Source organism: Scyliorhinus canicula, chromosome 8, assembly GCF_902713615.1.
Source record: "Scyliorhinus canicula chromosome 8, sScyCan1.1, whole genome shotgun sequence".
In the NCBI taxonomy this organism is placed as follows: domain Eukaryota; kingdom Metazoa; phylum Chordata; class Chondrichthyes; order Carcharhiniformes; family Scyliorhinidae; genus Scyliorhinus; species Scyliorhinus canicula.
Window position 1 is genome coordinate 77,103,775 of NC_052153.1, and position 24,665 is coordinate 77,128,439.

The 24,665-nt window shown below is 46.5% G+C and overlaps 1 protein-coding gene across 2 annotated transcripts in view; it reads right to left on the reverse strand.

The window, feature by feature from the left end:
* Positions 1–23,481, reverse strand: part of LOC119970335 (spindle assembly abnormal protein 6 homolog) — a 90,228-nt gene extending 66,747 nt beyond the window's left edge. The window contains exon 1 of one of the 2 annotated variants that reach the window (XM_038804779.1): positions 23,140–23,481. In XM_038804779.1, coding sequence (XP_038660707.1) covers positions 23,140–23,204 — 65 coding nt within the window. In that variant the 5' untranslated portion in view covers positions 23,205–23,481. The remainder of the gene's footprint in view (positions 1–23,139) is intronic. The other variant, XM_038804778.1, reaches the window with a different exon arrangement.
* Positions 23,482–24,665: the final 1,184 nt, after the last annotated feature.

Genomic DNA, 24,665 nt, shown 5'->3' on the forward strand with positions numbered 1-24,665 from the left:
TCTACAGACATTTCAGTACATAGCTAGTATTGGAAGTTGTATGTCTATCCATTAACAACTGAAGATCCTCTTCAAAAAGTATCAAAAGGGTGTAGTTATCAGCATACAAAAGTTATTGTATAATTTGTTATTAGACATCAATTAATGCTGCAGATGTTGTCAGATCGAACAATTTCCTTGTGCAGATTTGCAGCCCATTATCTGCCTCAAGTTACAGGTAGTTGCATTAAAGGGAGCAAAAAGAGCAGGAATCACTGCTTGCCCTTATATCACACCATTTGAAATAGTGAACAATTCAATCATCAATATACGATCACTTGAGTGGTTTCAGAATACACAAGCACTTTGTCAGGTAACCAATTTCCATAAGTCTCCAAAGTCCAGGATCACTGATGAAGTCAAAAGCTTTGGTCAAGTCAACAAATGTAATTTATTGGTTTTTATTTGCTCCCTGCCCTTCTCCACAAGATGGCACGTAATAAAGTCCAGGGACCCTCAGCCAGACATAAAGCTGTGACTGTAGAAACCTCTCATCCACTATGTTCTGGATCTCGCGATCAAAAGAATCCCGATCAAAATCTAGTCAAGTATGGCAAATCCTGACAGAAGTGTCACAAACAAAGGAATGGACTAGTCAGGCGTAGTCAGCATGGATTTGTTACAGGAAGGCCTTGCCTCATAAATTTGATTGAATTATTTGAGGAAGTGACATGAAGGACTGATGAAGATAGCGCAGTGGATGCTGTGTACATAGATTTTAGCAGTTCAAGTAGACACGGTTGTAAAGAAAGCAAAGGGAATGCTCTCCCTCATTGGCAGAGGTATAGAATATAATGTTGGAATTTCATAAGACACTGGTGAGGCCACAACCGGAGTATTGTGTGCAGTTCTGGTTACTAGATTACAGGAAGCACATAATTGCTCTGGAGAGAGTGCAGAGGTCGTTTACAAGAATGTTGCCAGGGCTAAAAAAAAGTGTAGCTACAAGGAGAGATTGGATATGTTGGGGTATTTTCCTTGGAACAAAGATCGTTGAACGGTGACTTTATTGAGGTGTACAGAATTAGGAGGGGTAGAGATAAGAGTGGACAGGGTAATTTTTTTCCCTTGGTGGAGAATTCTAGAACCAGGGTTTAGCACAGTGGGCTAAACAGCTAGCTTGTAATACAGAACGAGGCCAACAGCGTGGGTTCAATTCCCGTCCCGGCCTCCCCGAACATGCGCCGGAATGTGGCGACTAGGGGCTTTTCACAGTAACTTCATTGAAGCCTACCTGTGACAATATGCGATTATTATTATTACACAGATCCAAGATAAGTGGCAGAAGGTGTAGTGGGGACATGAGGAAGAACCTTTTTACACAGACGGTAGTGAAATTCTAGAATTCGCTGCCCGTGTGGGTGGTGGAGGCAGAGACCTTAAACTCTTTTTAAAAAGACCTGGATCTGCACCTTAAATGCTGTAAGCTACAGGGATATGGGTCGGGTGCAGAAAGGTACGATTAGAAAGGGCATCTGGGTATCCTGAGGTTGGCATGGACAAGATGGGCCAAATGGCCATCTTCAATGCTGTAACTTTTCTATGATTCTATTCTATGAATTGAAGCAAGATGCCTTGAGAATTACTGTAGTCTAACTTCATGCCTTTGTTTTTTTTTGACAGCTTTTGGTCCTGTGGAAGTGGGCTTGTTTCCTATCGGTCATGAAAAGCACCATGCCAAGGTGCTCAGTAAAAGCACCACATCCAATCCTGTAAAGCTTTCTAAGGATATACCATCTTGTCCTGGTGCTTTCCATCTGTAACATTCACAGAATCACAGAATACTGCAGTGCAGAAGAGGTCCTTCGGCTCATCAAGTCTGCACCGACTCACAAAAAGGACCTGACCTGCCCATCTAATCCCACTTGTCAGCAGCCTTGAATGTTATGGTGAGCCAAGTACTCATACAGGTACTTTTTAAAGGATGTGAGACATCCCGCCTCTTACCAGCTTTCCAGGCAGTGCATTCCAGATCGTCACCACTTGCTGGGTAAAAAAATATTTCCTCAAATCCCCACTAAACCTCCAACCCCTCACTTGTGTCTCCTCATAACTGACTCTTCAACTAAGGAGAACAGCTACACCCTATCCACCCTGTACACGCCATTGTTAACATTGTTGAAAGAAAACTGATCAGAGAAATATTTTTCTTTCACCAATTTCTCAGCAAAATCATTTTAAGTAGAGCTATAGAAGAAGCTTCAAAATATTTATTCAGGTGCGGTTTAGAAAAATTAGGATACATTGTTTTAATACGTGCACATGAAAAAGATAAGATTTTTGCAGATTTTGTATTCTATGCTTATCAATTTTTTTCATAGAGCAAATCTATCTTTCTAGAGGCAAAGACCTCTCAACCACACCCCCAAAACCCTGCCAAAGCAGATAAAGTATTATCGAGGGAAACTTCACATTAATACTAATTTACAGAGCAGGAGACAGCCATTCAGCCATTATGCCTTGGCTGGCTCTTGCAAAGAACTAACCAATTTAGTTCCATACTCTGCAAAACCGCGACTGGTTTTCTTCAAATTCACATCAAATTGTCTTTTGATAGCTTCCATAGGAATTAAATTTCACCACCCTTTAAGGTACAACTTTCCAGTTCTTAAAATTTCTAATTTCCCCTCCTTTTGTCAATTATTTTAAATCCGTGGTTTTTCATTACTGACTCAGTTGCTAGAGGAAACAGTTTCTACTACTGTATCCACACTCGCAGCACGGTGACACGGTGGTTAGCACTTCTGCCTCTCAGCGTCAGGGATCCGGGTTCAAGTCCAACCTTGGTGACTGTCTGTAGAGTTTCCACGTTCTGCTTGGGTTACCTACGGTTTCCTGCCACAGATGTGCAGGTTAGGTGGGGTTACAGGGATAGAGCAAGGGAGCGGGCCTAGGTAGGGTGCTCTTTCAGAGGGCTGGTGCAGACTTGATGGGCCAAATGGCCTCCTTCTGCATTGTAGGGATTCTATTCTATTGAACTTTGAATAGCTCTATTAGTTTTCACACGGCCTCCTCTGAAAACGATGTTTCTTTAATCCTCCCACATAATTTCCTCATCCTTTGTACCTCCTCTGTACCATCGACAAGATTGAAATAGTTTAAATATGTTAGAGATTTTGCTTTCAGTACTCCAGCTTCTCTGAGCAACTGGAATAGATTCCATCTGGACCAAGGCAGCATGGTAGCATTGTGGATAGCACAATCGCTTCACAGCTCCAGGGTCCCAGGTTCGATTCCGGCTTGGGTCACTGTCTGTGCGGAGTCTGCACATCCTCCCCGTGTGTGCGTGGGTTTCCTCCGGGTGCTCCGGTTTCCTCCCACAGTCCAAAGATGTGCAGGTTAGGTGGATTGGCCATGCTAAATTGCCCTTAGTGTCCAACATTGCCCTTAGTGTTGGGTGGGGTTACTGGGTTATGGGGATAGGGTGGAGGTGTTGACCTTGGGTAGGGTGCTCTTTCCAAGAGCCAGTGCAGACCCGATGGGCCGAATGGCCTCCTTCTGCACTGTAAATTCTATGTAAGTAAAAGGTTCCCTTTTGTTACCAGTTGATCTTTCTTATACTCTCACCTCTTATAGTCTCATCTCGCTCATTAATTTCCTCCTGCATTCTCTCCATTCTGCCAGATCTTTGACTGTACTTGCTACATTATTATTATTACATTACACTTCTTAAGCCCCATTTTCTGTTTTATTTTAATTTCTATGTCATTCAGGAAGCTGCAGTTTTGGATGCCCCATCTTTCTTCGTCATGGAAATGGGTTAGATTGTATTCTTAACTATCTCTGCCTTGAAATCCTGTCATCATTAGTTTACTATTTTCCTGGCCAATCTTGTGCTAGATCCTGTCTCAAATCACTGTAATTGACCATTGTCAAGTCAGGTACGTTGCCCATTGATTTTTCTCTGTCCCTTTTCTTAGCCGCTTTAAACCCAATTTTGTTATAATTCCAATTCATACAATGTTCTCCCACTGAAACACTTGTGCCCTAGATCCAGCACTGTTACTTTCCTCAATGGACTAGAAACGTACTGAGGAAGGAAGTTCTCCTGTATTCAGAAATTCCACCTCCAGTTGTGTAAAACCCAGGTTCCCCCTCCATGGTGAAGTCAGATCAAAGACCCTAAACTTTATCCAACTCAACTCGCCCTGTGCTAGAAAGAGAGAGAGGAGAGTGAGCACAAAACGTCCATTCAAAGATATCAGAGAATAATAAATTTACTTTAAAGAAGAGTGTTTAATTCCAGTCTGAAACATCTGGATCCTGTTTGGTGAAAGGTCCATGATTTTTGAAAATATTAACTTGCACCTTCATTCCACAAATGCAAATAGTTTTGTTGACTGCTCCCAGCACATTTTTCTGTTTTTGTTTCAGAATTAAAGCATATGCAATTTTTTGGCTTTTTCTGAGGATTCAAAACTTTTCTTTTTACTGGTCCCAAGGATCATATCTGAGGCAATTATGGGAAGTCTAAACCTGGTTCCTATTAGGCATGGCCCAAAAACCTTTTAATGGTAACTCCATCTGAGAGGCAGTGTGGTTGGGGAAAGAGAAGTCAAAATGGCACATCTTTACAAGTTGGAGGATAAACATATTTTTTAAAGCCGAGCAATAGAAGTTGTACACAGCATTTAACAGACACGGATGCTCTGCTCCAGAAAGCCAGTTGCTGAAGGATAGAACTGAAGCCATTCTTTTGGCCACATTCCGGCACCTGTTCGGGGTCACCAGAGGGAGAATTCAGAATGTCCAAATTACCCAATAGCATGTCTTCGGGACTTGTGGGAGGAAACCGGAGCACCCAAAGGAAACTCACGCAGACTAGGGGAGAACGTGCAGACACTGCACAGACAGTAACCCAAGCCAGGAATCGAACCTGGGACCTTGGCGCTTTGAAGTCACACTGTGACACCATGCTACCCATGAAATTACATGCCTTCAACATTGATGAAAAACAGACTCCCTCCAAGTAAGGCATTCAAATGTGCAGAAGAAATTAACTAATTGTAGTACCTTCTGGACTATGGCAAAGCACATAAGGCAAGTTGGGATTTTGCCCATAGACTATGATAGGGACTATATCTACCAACTATCCAGAGTGAATTCTTGAAGTGATTGCCTATTGCAGTCTGGTTTATCAGCTACGGTTTTATGTCATGTTGCATCGATCTTCACACAGTTCCTTTCACCGGTCCATTGCTGAATTACCTTTCTGTCAAGGTATGCATATTTTTACAGATCTCTGAACTTGTCCCCAATATAATCAGACACTTTGCTCACTGGGAGCCAAGTATGCTCCCTATCCATCTCTCTCTCCATGATTTTCTGGCCTATATTACAGTAAGACTATATTCCCAGGTCTAGAAAACATAGAGTAGAAATAATTTTGTCTTCATCCCATATGTTTCGGGAAGTCTTACAACATGAGTGAATCATAGAATTAACTGTGCAGAAGGAGGCCATTCAACCCATCGTAAATTCTACAATGCGACAGCATTCTCCGAACGTTTAAAAGATTTCACCATATTCTCTTCTATTTACCAGGTTATATTCATCATTAACCGTGCCTGCATCTTTTAGCAGGAAGCAACATCCCTGTCCAACCCAGTCAAAATCTCAAAATTTTATGAGATCCCTTCTCATTCTTCTAAATTCTAGTGCATACAGGCTCGGTTGACCCAATCTCCTCTCATACAACAATCCTGCCATCCACAATCAGTCTGGTGAACCTTTGCTGTACCTCCTTTCTTGGATAATGAGGCCAAAACTACACACAATAATCAGGCCTACCAAGGCCTGTATAGCTGCAGTAAGACATCCTTGCTCCTGTAAGTCCTCTTACAATGAAGGCCCACATACTATTTGTCTTTCTAACTGCTTGCTTTACTTGCATGCTTGCTTTCAATGACTGGTGCACTAGAACACGCAGTCCTTTTGTATGTCAACATTTCCCAATTTGTCACCATTTAAATAATACTGTGCCATTCTGTTTCTCGGTCTGAATTGGATAACTTCATATTTATCCATAGTACACTGAATCTGCATTATTTGCCCACTCACTCAACTTGTTTAAATCACCAGAAGCCTCTGAACATCCTCCTTAACACTCACATTCTCAGCTTGGTATGGATCCTGCTCTGCACAAGACCGCAGGAAACTACAAAAGGTTGTGAATGTAGCTGAATCCATCACGCAAACCAGCCTCCCCTCCATTGACTCTGTCTATAATTCCCGCTGCCTCGGGAAAGGCAGCCAACATAATTAAGGACCCCACACACCCAGAACATACTCTTTTCCATCTTCTTCCATCAGGAAAAAGATACCAAAGTTTGAGGTCACGTACCAACCGACTCAAGATCAGCTTCTTCCCTTTTATAAATCCAGGTTGAAATTGTATAATCCCGCTGATATTTTCTAATTGTCCTGTTAGCCCAACCTTTACAAAAGACTCTAAAATTTTCCCTACACTGATGTTAGGATATCCAGTCTGCAGATCCCAGTTTTCTCCCTCCCTCCTTTTTTAAAAATAGTGGAATTACATTTGCCATCCTCCAATCTACCGGGGCTGTTTGAGAATCTCTGTTTGAGAAGATGACAACCAAAGTGTCCACCACTTCCATGGCCACCTCCTTTAGTAACCTTGCATTTAGATTATAATAATTATCTTTCTGGTCACATATCGGCTTACATTATCACTGCAATGAAGTTACCGTGAAAATCCCCTAGTCGCCACACTCCGGCGCCTATTTGGGTACACAATTATCAGGACAGGCGAATTTATTGGCTTTCAGTCCCTTTAATTTCTCTAACACTATTTTTATAATGTGGAGGTGCCGGCGTTGGACTGGGATGAGCACAGTAAGATATGGGATGAAGTTAATATTTTTATAGTGATATTCATTTCCTTCAATCTCTCCTTCTCACTAGACGCTTCATTCCTTAGCATTTCTGGGAAGTTATTTGCATTTTCCTCCATGAAGACAGAACTAAAGTAGATGTTTAATTGCTCGGTCTTTCTCCGGAGGTGGAGTCTTGAAGACATCCAAAAGAAAGCATTGTTTCCAAGGCACCTTCTTCGAGAGCAGAGATTGGAAACAATTGTGTGCAAGTCAGAGTTCCAAAGAGAGCAGTTGGTTCACAGTGTGACAAACATCTGGGGGAATTGATGAGAAATCCACAGGAGTTGGTTTGGGTGGCATCTGTCAGTTGGTTTTAGAGTGCAGTGTGTCTGACCAGTTTGCTTATTGGTTTATGTGGACTATAAGGTTGCTGTGAACATAAGAGTATAAGATAAATTTTGTAACTTGTGCTTTCCTTACAAATCTATAAAAATGTTTCACAGTTTAAAACAGAAAGAAGAGAAATCTAAAGAGCTATTTGGGAGAGTACAGTTGAGTTGGTACTTACTACTATTCGTTATAATTAAGATACCATTCTGTGATTCATTGTTGGAATGGAGAAAAGGGCCCTGTGATACTGTTTGATACTAAAAGGATTAATTTAACTTAAAGGGGTAAGACATGGCAGGAGAGCTCCAAGCCATGGTCTGCTCTTCTTGCTCAAGTGGGAGACGAGGAACACTCAGTTTCCAGGAGCAGCATCTGTGCAGGAAGTGTCTCCAGCTGCTGCTCCTGAAAGCCCGTATTTCAGAGCTGGAGCAGCGTCTGGGGTCACTGTGGAGTATCCACAAAGTGGCGAGCATTGTGGATAGCACATATAGAGAGGTGACCACAATGAAGGCTCAGACTGCACAGGCAGGAAGGGAATGGGTGACCACCAAGCAGAGCAAGAGGCCGAGGCAGATAGTGCAGGAATCTGCTGTGGCTATTCTGAAAAACAGATATACCGTTTGGGATACTGTTGAAGAGAATGTCCTCTGCAGAAGCCAACTATTTTCTAATACACCTGGACTTCCGGTTGCGGCTATGACCAGCTAAGTCGCACGTTTGGCTGCTCCTGTGAGGAAGGTGTTTTCGGGCCGATTGGAGGGCCCCTAACGGCGCTGGAACGGCAATTCCCGGTGGGGGAAGGTTCCCAGAGGAGAACCCTGAAAAATTTATGGTCGTCACCCGAAGTGGGGCAGGAAAAAAAGCGGCAGCAGCTCCCCGAAAAAAGCGGGGGAAGAAATCCAAAATGGCGGCCGGCGGCGCACCCGAGGACTGGAGGAAATGGACGGAGGAGCAGCAGGCCGTTCTCCTGCGCTTCTTCACGGAGCTGAAAGTGGAGCTGCTGGAGTCGATGAACGCGACGACCACCAGGCTGATGGGGGCACAGGCGACCCAAGAGGCGTCAATTCGGGAGCTGCAGCAGGAGATGGCTGTGAGGGAGGAGGAGGCCACGGTCCTCGTGGGAAAGGTGGAGGTGCACGAGGCACTCCACCTGAGATGGCAAAACCGGCTGGAGGAGATGGATATCCGCATGAGGCGGAAAAACCTGAGGATCCTGGGCCTGGCAGAAGGGCTGGAGGGGTCGGACCTCCCGGGGTATGTGGCAGAAATGCTGGGCTCACTGATGGGGGCAGGGGCCGTCCCTTCGCCCCTGGAACTGGAGGAGGCCTACAGAGTAATGGCCAGGAAGCCAAGAGCAAACGAACCCCCGAGGGCGGTGCTGGTTCGGTTCCAGCGATTCAGTGACCGGGAGAGGGTGCTGAGGTGGGCCAAGAGAGAGAGGAGCAGCAAATGGGAGAACTCGACGGTGAGGATCTTTCAGGACTGGAGTGCGGAGGTGGCAAAGCGGCGGGCCCGGTTCAACCGGACGAAGGTGGTGCTGCATGCCAAGAGAATCAGATTCGGGATGCTGCAGCCAGCGCGCTTGTGGGTGACCTATAAGGACCAGCACCACTATTTCGAGTCCCCGGAGGAGGCGTGGGCCTTTGTCCAGGAAGAAAAGCTGGACTCGAACTAGAACCAGGGGATACTTGGCGGTCGTTGCCGCTCTGGTACTTTAAGCTGGACACGTGGCTTTCTGTTGGTTGGATTTTCACTTGGCCGTATTTTTGGACCCTTTTTTTTTTTCTCTCTACCAGTTTTTTCTCTCTTTTTTCTGTTATTTATAATGTTATGTTGGGAGGGCGGGGTGGGGGGGGGGGGAGAGTGCCGGGGGTATGTGTTTCTTGTGGGGTTTTTGGTTGTTTTGTATTTATCGGTGTGAGATCGGGGACGGGGGTGGAACTGAAGATGGAGGGGTGGGGAGGGGCAGGGCGAAAGCGCGGGCTTTCCTCTGGTTTCCCGCGCACGGGGCAGAGGAGGGAGGGGGGTGGGAGTAAGGGGCGTGGTCAGCAATGGCTCCCTTTCCCGCGCTGGAGCGGGGTCAAGGAGGGGTGGTAAGGGGGGGGACGTCCCCATGCCGGGAGGAGTCGGAGTGTGGCAGGGGCAGCCGGGTCAGCGTAAACCAGCTGACTTACGGAAGTACTATGGAGGGTGCATCGCGGCTAGGAAGGGTCCTAGCCTGGGGGGGGGGGGGGGGGGGGGGGGGGGGGGGTGGGGAGGGGGAGGGGGGAAGGGGGAGGCTACCGGGTTGCTGCTGAAAAGGCCAGGGAGGAGAAGTTGAGGACCGGAGGGGTGGGGGGGGGGAGCCATCGCCATGGGGAGCGGGTCAGAAAGGGAGGGCTGACTCGGGGCGAGCAGGTGACAGGATATGGCTAGTCGGCAGGGGAAAGGGGCGGGCTGCCCTTCGACCCGGCTGATCACTTGGAATGTGAGGGGGCTGAATGGGCCGGTCAAGAGAACGAGAGTAATCTCGCATTTGAAGGGACTGAAGGCGGATGTAGCAATGCTACAAGAGACCCATTTGAAGGTGGCGGACCAGGTCCGCCTGAGAAGGGGGTGGGTGGGACAGGTGTTCCACTCAGGACTGGACGTAAAGAACCGGGGGGTGGCGATCCTGGTAGGGAAGAGGGTGTCGTTCGTGGCGGCGGAGGTGGTGGCGGATAAAGAGGGTAGATATGTCATGGTGAAGGGTAGGCTGCAGGGGGAGAAAGTGGTGATGGTTAACGTGTATGCCCCGAATTGGGACGACGCTGGCTTCATGAGGCGCCTACTGGGCCTCATTCCGGACCTGGAGGCAGGGGGCCTGATCATGGGGGGGGACTTCAACACAGTGCTGGACCCCGTGCTGGACAGATCGAGTTCAAGGACGAGTAGGAGGCCGGCAGCGGCAGAAGTGTTAAAGGGGTTTATGGAGCAGATGGGAGGGGTGGACCCCTGGAGGTTTGGGAGGCCGAGGGCGAGGGAGTATTCCTTTTTCTCCCATGTCCACAGAGTCTATTCTAGAATTGACTTTTTTGTATTGAGCAGGGGACTGATCCCGAAAGTACGGGAAGTGGAGTACTCGGCCAAGCGGTCTCAGACCACGCGCCACACTGGGTAGATTTGGAAATGGGGGAGGTGCGAGACCAGCGTCCGCTGTGGCGCCTGGATGTGGGGTTGCTGGCGGATGAGGAGGTGGGTAAGAGGGTCCGGAAGAGCATTGAAAGATATCTGGACATTAATGACACGGGGGAGGTGCAGGTGGGGATGGTATGGGAGGCCCTGAAGGCGGTGATCCGGGGGGAGCTGATCTCCATACGGGCACATAGGGAAAGGAGGGAGAGACAGGAGAGGGAGAGGCTGGTGGGGGAGCTTCTGGACGTGGATAGGAAATATGCGGAGGCACCAGAGGAGGGGCTGTTGGGGGAAAGGCGCAGTTTGCAGGCTAAGTTTGACCTGTTGACCACCAGAAAGGCGGAGACACAGTGGAGAAGGGCGCAGGGCGCGATTTATGAGTATGGGGAGAAGGCGAGTAGGATGTTGGCGCATCAGCTCCGCAAGCGGGATGCGGCTAGAGAAATTGGGGGAGTGAGGGAGAGGGGTGGGAACGTAGTGCAGAAGGGGCCAGAAGTAAATGGGGTTTTCAGAGACTTCTATAAGGAGCTGTATCGGTCAGAGCCGCCGACGAGGGGAGGGGGGATGGAGGGCTTCTTGAACAAACTGAGGTTCCCCAAGGTCCAAGAGGAGCTGGTAGAGGGGCTGGGGGCGCAGATAGGGTTAGAGGAGCTAGTCAAGGGGATTGGGCATATGCAGTCGGGGAAGGCGCCGGGGCCAGACGGGTTCCCGGTGGAATTTTACAAAAAATATGCGGATTTGGTGGGCCCTGTGCTGGTGCGAGCCTTCAACGAGGCATGGGAGGGGGGGGGCTCTGCCCCCGACAATGTCGCAGGCACTGATCTCTCTGATCTTGAAGCGGGACAAGGACCCCGTGCAGTGTGGGTCATATAGGCCTATCTCGCTCCTGAATGTGGACGCCAAGCTGCTGGCAAAGATCCTGGCTACCAGGATAGAGGATTGTGTGCCAGGGGTGATACACGAGGACCAGACGGGTTTTGTGAAAGGGCGGCAGCTTAATACGAACGTGCGGAGACTGCTAAACGTCATCATGATGCCGGCAGTGGAGGGGGAGGCGGAGATAGTGGTGGCATTGGACGCGGAGAAAGCATTTGATAGGGTGGAGTGGAAGTACCTGTGGGAGACGCTGGAACGGTTTGGATTTGGGGAGGGATTTATTAAATGGGTGAAGCTGCTCTATTCGGCCCCGACGGCAAGTGTAGTGACGAATGGTAGGAGATCGGAGTATTTTGGGCTCCACCGGGGGACCAGACAGGGGTGCCCCTTGTCCCCCCTGCTCTTCGCACTGGCAATTGAACCGTTGGCGATGGCACTGAGGGGCTCAGGGGGGTGGAGAGGGCTGACAAGGGGCGGGGAGGAGCACCGGGTATCACTATACGCGGACGACCTGCTGCTATACGTGGCAGACCCAGAAGGGGGAATGCCGGAGGTGATGGAACTGCTAGCAGAATTCGGGGACTTTTCGGGGTACAAGCTAAACTTGGGTAAGAGTGAGGTATTTGTGATACACCCAGGGGACCAGGAAGAGGGAATCGGGAGACTCCCGTTTAAGAGAGCAGGAAAGAGTTTTAGATATTTAGGGGTGCAGGTGGCAAGGAACTGGGGGACTCTCCACAAGTTGAACTTCTCCAGGCTAGTGGAACAGATGGAGGAGGAATTTAAAAGGTGGGACATGGTGCCGCTGTCGCTGGCGGGCAGAGTGCAGTCCGTTAAAATGACGGTCCTCCCGAGGTTTTTGTTTTTATTTCAGTGCTTGCCCATCTTCCTCCCTAGGGCCTTCTTCAAAAAGGTGACGAGCAGCATCATGAGCTACGTGTGGGCACACGGCACCCCAAGGGTGAGGAGGGTCTTCTTGGAGCGGAGTAGGGAGAGTGGAGGGCTGGCATTACCCAACCTTTCGGGGTATTACTGGGCGGCTAATGTATCGATGGTGCGCAAGTGGATGATGGAAGGGGAGGGGGCAGCTTGGAAACGAATGGAGAGGGCGTCCTGTGGCAACATAAGCCTGGGGGCCCTAGTAACGGCGCCATGGCCGCTCCCTCCCACGAGGTACACCACGAGCCCGGTGGTGGCGGCCACCCTCAAGATCTGGGGGCAGTGGAGGCGACACAGGGGGGAAGTGGGAGGTCTGATGGAGGCACCGTTAAGAGGGAACCATAGATTCATCCCGGGGAACATGGACGGGGGATTCCAGAGCTGGCACAGGGTGGGTATCAGGCAGCTGAAGGATCTGTTTGTAGATGGGAGGTTTGCGAGCCTGAGAGAGCTGGAGGAGAAATTCGGGCTCCCCCCGGGAAACATGTTTAGACATTTGCAGGTGAAGGCATTTGCTAGACGCCAGGTGGAAGGGTTTCCCTTGCTCCCCAGTAGGGGGGCGAGCGATAGGGTGCTCTCGGGGGTCTGGGTCGGAGGGGGGAGGATATCGGACATATACAAAGTAATGCAGGAGGCGGAGGAGGCATCAGTAGAGGAGCTGAAAGCCAAGTGGGAGGGGGAGCTGGGAGAGCAGATAGAGGATGGGACATGGGCTGATGCCCTGGAGAGGGTTAATTCTTCCTCCTCGTGTGCGAGGCTTAGCCTCATTCAATTTAAGGTGCTACATAGAGCCCATATGACGGGGACAAGGATGAGTCGGTTCTTTGGGGGTGAGGACAGATGTGTCAGGTGTTCGGGAAGTCCAGCAAACCATGTCCATATGTTTTGGGCATGTCCGGCACTGGAGGAGTTCTGGAAGGGGGTGGCAAGGACGGTGTCGAGGGTGGTGGGATCCAGGGTCAAACCAGGATGGGGACTAGCGATCTTTGGGGTTGGGGTGGAGCCGGGAGGGTACAGGAGGCGAGAGAGGCCGGAGTACTGGCCTTTGCGTCCCTAGTTGCGCGAAGAAGGATACTAATACAGTGGAAGGACGCGAGGCCTCCAAGCGTGGAAACTTGGATTAATGACATGGCAAGCTTTATTCAGTTGGAAAGGGTCAAATTCGCCCTGAGAGGGTCGGTACAAGGGTTCTTCAGGCGGTGGCAGCCTTTCCTCGACTTTTTGGCTCAAAGATAGGGTACAGAGGTCGCAGCAGCAGCAACCCGGGGGGGGGGGGGGGGGGGGGGGGGGGGGGGGGGGTGGCAACAACGGGTGTGGTGGGTTATTTACGGTTGTAATGCGGGCAAATTTGTTCGCAGTTCATGTTTGATGTTGATTGTTGCTGTGTTTGTTTTTGGGGAGGGGGGAGGGGGGGAGGGACAACGCGCGCGCGAGTTCGGGTGGGGGGGGGAAAGTTGTTAAGAGGGAATATTTTGTAATATTCTATAGTTAGTTGGGGTAAATACTTTCATGTAAAAAATTTCTTCAATAAAAAGTATTTTAAAAGCCAAAAAAAAACTATTTTCTAATACACCTGATAGGTAATAGCGGAAATATTAAACCCCAGTTTTTACCCATTTTAAATTAAGGATTTCAGCACTCTCATAACCTCAGGTCATTTTAAAACATAGTTTTAACAGAACGCAGAAACAGCTAAATTCATTATAGATTAAACGGCATTCTTATTCAGCTAACAAATACATTTGCAAGATAATGTGACACTAAGCAGTCCAAGGTCAGGGCAGGCTCCATGACACCAGCATAGCAACGATACAGTACCTAAAGGAGCCACTGTCCTAACAGTCAAGTCAGCAAGAATCTAGTTCAAGCCGCTTTAGATAAAGGCACCAAATCGCATTCCATAACACATATAACAATTCATTTATGAATCATTTCAAGTTAATGTTGCACATTAAAGACAGACAGCTAACTGTCAAATCAAACTTATTTGATTCTAACCCAAACCAATGAGGATTACATAGGGGTGTAGATAGATGGCTAAAGACTGATATGATTTAGAATAACCATGATAGATCGTACGGCCATTTTTCATTCATGAATCATCTATACTTTGATCTAACTTACTCGCCGTCTCACTATCTTTCATACTTTCACTTTCCAACTCTGACTCTTGAAGTAAATGCAAGCTGTTTTGCCGTAAGCAAGAAAATAATTTCTGTATTATTTGAAAGTTATATTGTCTACAAATTGCTTCTCTTTGAGTCCTTTTGCTAGCTGGACTTATTAGAGAATAAGATTTAAGTGATTCTCAATTGTAATCAACCAGAGTCAATAAAACAATTCTTATTTGCACCCGAGAAGTGTTAACTCAAATTTCTACTGAGTTTTAGTGTTCGCAAGTGCCACTAGATCCGCATGGTAGATCTCTACATCCTCTCAGAAAATAGCAACAGCAGCCAAATTTGTCGGACCACGGTTGGCCCTGCTGAATAGGGGAAAAGCAAAAGACGTAGCAATACAAGGGATAAGGGATTCAATTGTGAGGTGAATAGATTGACATTTCTGTGGCTGCAAAAGTGACTCCAGGATGGTATCTTGCTTCCCTGGTGCTAGGGTAAAGGATGTCTCAGAGCGGTTGCAGGACATTCTGAAGGAAGAGGGTAAACAGCAAGAAGTCATGGTACACATTGTACAAATGACATAGGTTTAAAAAAAAAAGGATGAGGTCCGAAAAGCAGAATATAGGGAGCTAGGAAGCAAGTTGAAAAGTAGGACTTCAAGAAGGGATAGATCCTAAAAGCAGAATATGAGGAGCTAGGAAGCAAGTTGAAAAGTAGGACCTCAAAGGCAATTATCTCAGGATTACTACAAGTGCCATGTGCTAATTAGAACAGAAACAGCAGGATATATGGAATGAATACATAGCTGAAAAGATGGTGTCCAGGGGAGGGTTTCAGATTCCTTGGGCATTGGGGCTAGTTCTGGGGGAGGTGGGACCAGGACAAACTGGATGGGTTCCGCCTGGGTAAGACCAAGACTGATGGGGAGGTACTTGCTAAACCAGTTGGGGAGGGTTTAAACTAAGTTGGGATGACAGAGACATGGCTCCAAGGTGACCAGGATGTAAAGGGATATGATAAAGTTGGGATTAGAGAGATATGGTTCCAAGGTGACCAAGGATTGGAACTGAACATTGAGGGCTACTCAGTTTTCAGGAAGGATAGACAGAAAGGAAATGGCGGTAAGTCGCACTGTTGATTAAAGAAGATATTGATACAATATTGAGGAAAGATAGTAGCACAGAGGATATGGAATCTGTATGGGTCGAGTTAAGAAACACCAAAGGGCAAAAGACATTTTTTGGGGTGGTATAAAGACCACCAAACTATAGTGGTAATGTTGGGAATATCATTAGTCAGGAAATTAGAGATGCAGGTAATAAAGCAACATTTGTCGGGTCGGCATGGTGGTGCAGTGGTTAGCACTGCTGCCTCACAGCGCCAAGGACCCAATTTTGAACCTAGCCCCGGGTCACTGTCCATGTGGAGTTTGCACATTCTACCCGTGTCTGCATGTCTCAGCCCCACAACCCAAATATGTGCAGGGTAGATGGATTGGCCACGCTAAATTGCACCTTAATTGGAAAAAAATTTTATTGAGTACTCTAAATTAAGAAAAAGCAATAGACCTGAGGATTGGGAACAGTTTAAAATTCAGCAAAGATGGACCAATACCAAGGGATTGAAATGAGGGAATTCCTAACAGAGAATAAAGAAATGGCTGAGGAACTAAATTCGTACTTTGCTTCTGTCTTCATGAAAGAAGACATGAATAATGTACCGGAAGTTCTGAGAAACAAAAGTATTAGTGATGCACTGAAATATGGATAATGTGACGTTATCCACTTCAGTAAAATAGGAAGGCAGATTATTATTTGAATGGATGTAAATTGAGAGAGGTACATACTCAGAGACTTGGGTGTCCTCATGAATCAGTCAACTGAAAGTAAAGAAGGAAAATAGTATGTTGGCCTTCATGGCAAGAGGATTTGACTATAGGAATAGGGATGTTTACGGCAATGGTGAGGCCACATGTGGAGTATTGTGTGCTGTTTGGGTGTCTTTATCTGAGGAAGGATGTTCATGCTATGGAGGGAGTGCAGCAAAGATTTACCAAGCGATTCCTGGGTTCGCGGGACTGTCATATGAGGAGAGACTAAGTCAGTTAGGATTATATTCATTGGAGTTTAGATGAGTGAGAGGGGATCTCATAGAAACTTATAAAATTCTAACAGGATTAGACAGAATAAATTCAGAAAGATTGTTCCCGATGGTGGGTGAGTCCAGAACTAGGGGTCATAATTTAAGGATAAAAGGGTAAACCTTTTAGGAGTGAAGTGAGGAGAAATTTCATCACCCAGTGTGTGGTGAATCTGTGGAATTCACCAGAGAGAGTAGTTGAGGCCAAAACATTGTGCGATTTCAAAAAGTAATTAGATATAACACTTGGGGCGAAAGGAATCAAGGGATTTGAGGAGGGGGACCAGGGTATTGAATTTGATGATCAGGCATTTTCATAATTAATGGTGGAACAGGCTAGAAATGCCAAATGGCTACACCTGCTTCTATTTTCTACGTATGTATGTATATCTGTAAAGGTATAGCTGGGATGAAGGAGTCCTGTATTATAGTTAATATTTTCTTGTTTAATAAATGCTTTAATTCTTTGTTAAAACATTACCAGCAAGGGCAGCACAGTTGCCTCTTGGCGCCGATCCCGGCTCTGAGTCACTGTCCGTGTGGCGCTTGCACATTCTCCCCGTGTTTGTGTGGGTTTCACCCCCACAACCCAAAAGATGAGCAGGGTAGGTGGATTGACCATGCAAAATTGCCCCTTAATTGGAAAAAATTAATTGGGATACTCTTAAGTTTAAAAAAAAAACATCACCAGCAGTGGTTTTCAAATATCTCATAACTAGCCACTCATGGACATGCAATAGAAACCAGAATGAGAAATATTGGGCCAGTTTTAACTAAATGGGAACAAAGTCCTATTGCAAGTGCATCTAGCCGCGTGTTTCCTGGCGCTCGTAGCGCCAAGAAACACACGGTTATACAACGCCAGTCGCGTTAAATAGGGGGCCTCAGCGAGGAACGCAAGGCCAAGGTCACACATACCTCTGTTTTCTACACCGAGAAGATCCTTCCAAGTGTAGTGAGAGATCGGGATGCCATTTAAAAATGGAGCCCTGAACTCCGAGGCCCCGCCGAAGCAACCCCCGACCCCGCCCAAGCCCCAGCGCACTATTGGTGGGTCCCCACCTTCACAGGGCATCCCGGCCCAATTGCCACCACACAAAAAAATGCCAGCTTGGCACCATGGCAGTGCCAAAGTGCCCAGGATACCACCCTGTCCAAAGGGCAGATACCTAGGGGCCTCCGATCCCCTGGGAGACCCCCACGAGTGTCATTCGTCTGGTCCCCGTTTGTGGGGACCAGTGCTGAACGGTGCTCGTCTGACATATCCGAGGCGAAGGGAATAGATCCCAGCGCCTCGGGTACCTGCACATTAAAGTGAGACCAGCTGCTGTGCTTTAATATGCAGATTTTCTAAAATGTGATTCCACCCACAAAGGACGGAATTTCCATCGCAACGTCTCGTGAGATTGCTTTAGAGCTCTTAAGTCATTGCGCGCCAGGTAGATCCCTGGGGTGGAGTCTCCCGGCTTTTAATCGGCCATGCTGAGCTGGTTTTTGAGCACAGCATGCATGCTGGATCGCGCCACTTGTTTAATTCTTGAAGAAATGTATAACCTTTGTTCAGCTCTCCTTCTAAAACAGCCAACATCAAGTATTCAACATGTATAGTAATGCAAACAGATGCCCTCAAATTTTGTAGGATGCTTGTATATTGTGGATACATATTAATTATTGTCGCCAGACATATATTATAGATTTCTCTCATTTATTGGTCAGCTGACCAAAGAAACAACAGAAATGGCAGCAGAGCAAAGATTCACACCACAGCTTCCTTCCCATGCTTGACACAAAAATACCAACAGTTCTGTAAATTTAGCTGAACCATAAAGGCCAGGAAGATCTCAAATTCACAACTGACTTTGTTGCTTACCAACCTCTGATCACTATCCGGACCCTTGCTGGAAGAAAAAATTTCTATCAGTGGAGAAACGTATTGAGCTCAGTTATGATACATCTGAACAACCAAAAAAGCAGTTTTGAGATGGGGAAGGCAATAAAATTGTGTGCAAAAAAGGTGTGTAGCATGGAGGATGGTAAAATGCAGCTAAATTACACTTTGTTTCTGCATACCAAATTCAATAATCATGTTTGCATCATAAATTCTGTAGTGATTTGAACACACTGATTTTATGAAGCACTATCAGCCAGTATGAGGATGAGGCTGATTGTTACACCTTTGTCACAAAGAATATCAAGACTCAAGGAATTAACCACATACAAATAATCTAATCCTGCTTAATTTAATACCATAAAGCAAAATGGCAGAAATATTACAACAGCAACTTGTATTTAGATTGTGCCTATAACATAAAATATCTCAAGTGACTTCAGAGGAGCATTATAAAGCAAATTTTGACACTGATCCACATGAACAATAATTGGGCAGAATGCCAAAAGCTTGATCAAAACGAGTAGATTTTAAAGAGTGTATTGTGGAGCAAGAGACACGAGAGGTTTAGCAAACAAATTCCAGAGCCTCAGGCCTAGGCAGCTGAAGGCACAACAACAATGGAGCAATTAAAATCAGAGCAATTAAAAGCGGGGATGCTCAAGAGGCCAATAACTGCCGCCGGAATGTGGCGACTAGGGGCTTTTCACAGTAACTTCATTGAAGCCTACTCGTGACACTAAGCGATTTTCATTTAATTTAATTTCATATTAGGGGAACGTAGATGGCGTGGAAGGTTATGGGACTTGGGATTACAGGGATAAGGAGGGCCGAGTCCATGAAGGGTCTTAAAAACAAAGACATTTTATAATCAAGAGTTACTTGACCAACAGCCAATATAGGTCAGCGAACATTTAGTGGTGGTTGAACAGGACTTGCAACAAAGCTTTGGATGGCCTCCAGTCTGAGGATAAAAGATGGGAGGAACAGAGATTTTAAATATATATAAAACAAATGAATAAAAATTAAGAACCCAAAAGCATTTCTCCCATCAAAATAGAGTGCAAGAACTTTGATGTCCTAAGCATTCTGGAGCATTTAAGGGACAGCTTAAATAAAGGCATGAGGGAGGAATTCAATTTGTGTTCGTAGAATCACTACAGTCCAAAAGGAGACCATTCGGCCGTGCACTGACCTTCTGAAACCGCACCCGGCCAAGGCCTACTCCCCCGCCCTATACCTGTAACCCCATAACCCTAAGGAGCAATTTAGTATAGTTAATCCACCTAGCCTGCACATCTTGGGACTGTGGGAGGAAACTGGAGCACCCAGAGGAAACCCACTCAGACACGGGGAGAAGGTGCAAACTCGACAAAGATAGTCACCCAAGGCAGGAATTGAACCAGTCTTCCTGACGCTGTGAGACAGCAGTGCTAACCACTGTGCCACCCAGAAGAACAGGATGAACCAGAAAGATTAATTTACGTTTATTCTTTCACAGGATGTGTGTATTGATGGCTAGGCCATCTCCGATCCCTAACTGCCCTTGAGAATATGGTAGTGAGCCGCTTTCCTGAACAGCTGCAGTCCATCTGGTGTAGGAACATTCACAGTGATGTTTGAAATGAAATGAAAATGAAAATCGCTTATTGTCACGAGTAGGCTTCAATTAAGTTACTGCGAAAAGCTCCTAGTCGCCACATTCCGGTGCCTGTCCGGGGAGGCTGGTACGGGAATCGAACCGTTCTGCTGGCCTGCTTGGTCTGCTTTAAAAGTCAGCGATTTAGCCCAGTGAGCTTGACCCAGCAGCAGTGAAAGAAGAGCGATATAGTTCCAAGTCAGGATGGCGAGCAGCTTGAAGAGAACCTGAGGCTCATGGTATTCCCACATGGCTGCTTCAGACATGTCCTTCTAGATGTAGAGGTCACAGGTTTGGAAGGAGCTTACAAAGGAGCCTTGGTGAGTTGCTTCAATGCATCTTCCACTGGTACACACAGCTGCTGCTGTCTGTCAATGGTGGAAGGAGTGGATGTGGATTGGGTGTCAATGAAGAGGGCTGCTTTGCCCTGGATGCCATCCAGCTACTGAGTGTTGTTGGAGCTACACTCATTGAAGTAAGTGGATTTCATCACACTCCTGACTTGAGCCATGTAGATAGTGGATAGGCTTTGGGGAGTCAGGAAGACAGTTACTCACCACAGATGCTGCCAGACCTCCTAGTTTATCCAGCATTTTTCTGTTTTTATTTAATCTGTTTTTGGTGGTTCTGATCAAGAGAATGTATTGGTGAGAAACAAAGGGGATGACAGAAAGAATTAGCAGAGTACATGGGTTACGGAGTGGTAGGCGGAGGAGAGAGAGCAGGAGGGGATAAATGTCATCACTTTATTGCTTGCAATATAAAGCTAGGAAATTGGCTAAGTTTCTGAAGGAGAAAAACTGTTGGGTATGTGGAAATAATAATAATCTTTATTAGTGTCACAAGTAGGCTTACATTAACATTGCAATGAAGTTACTGTGAAAATCCCTTTGTCGCCACACTCCGGCGCCTGTTCGGGTATACCGAGGGAGAATTCAGAATGCTCAATTCACCCAACAAGCACGTCTTTCGGGACTTGTGGAAGGAAATCGGAGCCCCAGGGGAAACCCACACAGACACAGGTAGAACATGCAGACTCCACACAGACAGTGACCCAAGCCTGAGTGGGACTAAGTTTTTTAAAATAAATTTAGAGTGCCCAATTAATTTTTTCCAATTAAGGGGCAATTTAATGTGACTAATCCACCTAGCCTGCACACCTTTGGGATGTGGGGGTGAAACCCACGCAAACACGGGGAGAATGTGCAAACTCCACACGGACAGTGACCCAGAGCCGGGATCGAACCTGGGACCTCGGCGCCGTGAGGCAGCAGAGCTAACCCACTGGACACCGTGCTGCCTGAGTGGGACTAAGTTGATAGTTTTTGAGACAGACAGCACAAATGGGAGGGCCAAATGGCCTCCCTTTGTTGTATTATTCTAGGAATTGTGATTTTACATACATTTTTAAAATTATTTTTACTGGTGTTTTAAGTTACCGATACAGAAAAACAAAAAGAGGAAACTGAGTTCTGTATTTAACAGGCAATGCAACAACAGTAATAATAACCAACAATAGGAACAAGAAGATTTGAGCCCCTCGCTGTCACCGTAACTGTGACTGGTATTCCAATACTAGTAATAGGGGTGACATGGTGGCACAGTAATTAGCACTGATGCTTCACAATGCCAGAGACCCAGGTTTGATTCCAACCTCGGGTGACTGTCTGTGTGGAGTTTGTATATTCTCCCTGTGTCTGCGTGAGTTTCCTCCTGTGGTTCCTCCCACAGTCCAAAGATGTGCAGGTTGGGTGGATTGGGTTTGCTAAATTGCCCCTAGGTGCAATTACGGGGATCGGGTGCGGGATTGGGCCTAGGTAGGGTGCTCTTTTGGAGGATCGGTGCAGACTTGATGGGCCGAATGGCCTCCTTCTGCACTGTAGGGATTCTATGAAAATATTTACATCTATACATTAGTGTTCGGTATTTACAGTGATGTGATTCTATATATATCACTCCTAAAGGGCAAAACTCTTTATAGTAAACAGTAAAAAGATATCAATAAATCACAAAACTCAGGCAGAATAAACTGTATTACATTCCTTCCCAGTTCCCCATTTAAGATTTATCCATAAGGTGTGTTACATTCAAAGGCGGCTTTGATCTAAATCACAAAAGTCACCGTCTGCATAATAATTGCATGGCAAAGTTGTTTGCTCGCCAATTTCCAATAGTGTCATATTTTTGTATACAATCCAAGCAGAGTTTAAGAGATCAAGAAGTCCAATCTTACAATAACGTGCCATCAAACACAGGAAGCAAAGACTCCTGGAACCATTTGTTCTTCTCGACAGCACGACAATCAGGCCATTAAGTTTACCTGAGTACCAGTTAAATCAAGGCCAGACAGGTCACAGAAGACAGTCCAGTTGTCAAAAGGTTCTACTTCTAAACTATCAATGTTAATAAATTCAATTGATAAGGCACAACTCAAAATATAAAACAAGCAACCGTGAGAATTAATCAAAAATAAAATAGGCATTCAATTAGCCATTAGTACAACAGATCATACTAAGTAACCTGTCACGCAATACAAGGCGGCAAAATTGAGTCGTTTTCATCCTTTTACTGAACTAGAGTTGAACTATAATCCCAACAAAACCGCAAATTTCTAGTCATTTTTATGCAGCGACTGGATGACTGCCACCATTGTCAAAATTACAGGAGGATCAAGCTCACTAGTTTCTTTCACATGAATGAAGTAATAAAAGGCAACTAAGTTTATAAATCTATGAATACAAACGTTCGTTACTGGTAAAAACAAAACAGAACCCACTCTAAAACTGGTCGATAAGAGGAACAAAACAAAAGGACGAAACCGTCCAAATGTGTCTTCTAGGCTAGAGTGTATTGAACTTGAAACACTTGACACCGGCTCCGTGGGACTCTTGTCTTTGAACCACCGGGGGAGCTGCTGCCTAAACCCAGGCGCCACCTGTACCTGGACACCGATAGCACCGGAGAAAAACAATTTAAATTCGCAATAGAATCATGTCCAACAGTAAATGGTATTAAAACCACTGCAGTTTTAAAATGAGGCGCAATGTTGGAAGGGGAAGATTCGGTCACTCGGCGGCTTTCAGCCCTGACAGATGCGGGTAAAAGTTTCGGCCTCACCTGTCTTCACAGTCTTTACACTTGATGAGGACGGCGGCGCTTTTACAGAACAGCTCCTCGGCCATGGTGAGGATGGGGAAGGGGGGTGAGATCCTGGGGCCACCTTCACCTCATGGTCATCCGTTCAGAGACGGACAGTGAGCGGCTCGGCCTCTTACATGCTGGGCGGCTCGCTCTCCGAGCCCCGCTCCCTATTACTTGAGCTGAAGGCTGTGCTGGGCCTGCCGCACCGGCTCACTCCCACGGTTTCCAGGGGTTACCGTTCCCGGCCGCTTTCCCGCCACCTTCACCCGCTCCGCCAAAGAGCCTGCCCGACTCCCGAGAGCCAAGAGCAGACGCACGTCCTTCCCTGCTCCTCACAGCCACAGCTTGTTACTGCCCCCACTGGGCCAGGATGAGACTCCAAACTAATTCCCCACCCAGTCCCGTGTTGAACGCCGGCTAAATTCCTGTCGCAATAAAGGCCAGAAAATTGGCCGAAAGCAAAATACTATCAATGCTGGAAATGGAAAATAGAAACGGAAAATGCAGGAAGCACTTACCTTATGGAGTATAATGGCCACTTAGATAATAATTTACTTCAGCATTTATCAGTACTCTCAGGAATAAGACAAGAAGGGAAATTATAAAGAAAGAGATGGAAGGGAAGATCGTTCATTGCCAGTGGAACCAGATTGTTGTTAATGAGCCACTGGTTTTTTTTTAAAATACGTTTGTTCTGGGGATGGTTGTCACTGGCAAAGCCAACATTTACTGCCCATCTCTAATTACCCTTGATAAAGCTTGTTGAACTACAAATGCACAGTAGCAGCAGTGTAACATCCACAAGTTGCACTGAGGGAACTCACCAAGGTTTCTTAGACAGCACCTTAAAACACACAACCATCTAGAAGGGTACGGTCAGCAGACACCTGGGAAGACCACCACCTGGAAGTTCCCTTCACCATCCTGACTTGGAAATATATTGCTGTTCCTTCACTGTGTCTGGGTCAAAATCCTGGAACCTGCCTCCCTGATATCTCTGGGTGTACCTACATGTACACCAGTGATTCAAGAAGGCAGCTCACTCCCATCTTAACGGCAAGTAGTGATGAGCAATAAATACTGGCTTAGCCAGTGAAGCCCACATCCCTTGAATGAATAAAAAGAGGAGGCATGGTGAGTTGCTGCAGTTCATCTTGTTGATGGTGCACACGGCTGCCACTCTGTGTCAGTGGAGGCAGTGAATGTTAAGGCGTGCTGATTAAATGGGCTGCTTTGTCCTGGACCTTCTATAGGGTGTAACTACTGTAATTTAATACGGCCAGAAAGGTAAAAAGAACAACATTTTTTTTGTTTTGTTTTGTGGTTTTTGTGAATGATGACCTGCTACGTTTACAGTTTATCCGACATCCACCACTTACACTGGTGTGATGCTCAGTGTGCCAACTAAGCAAAACAACACAAAGTAACTGATGGATAATACAAAAGGAAGGTGCTCCAAAATGACGGGCGGAGCACAACCCAAAAACAATGAGAAGGGAAAC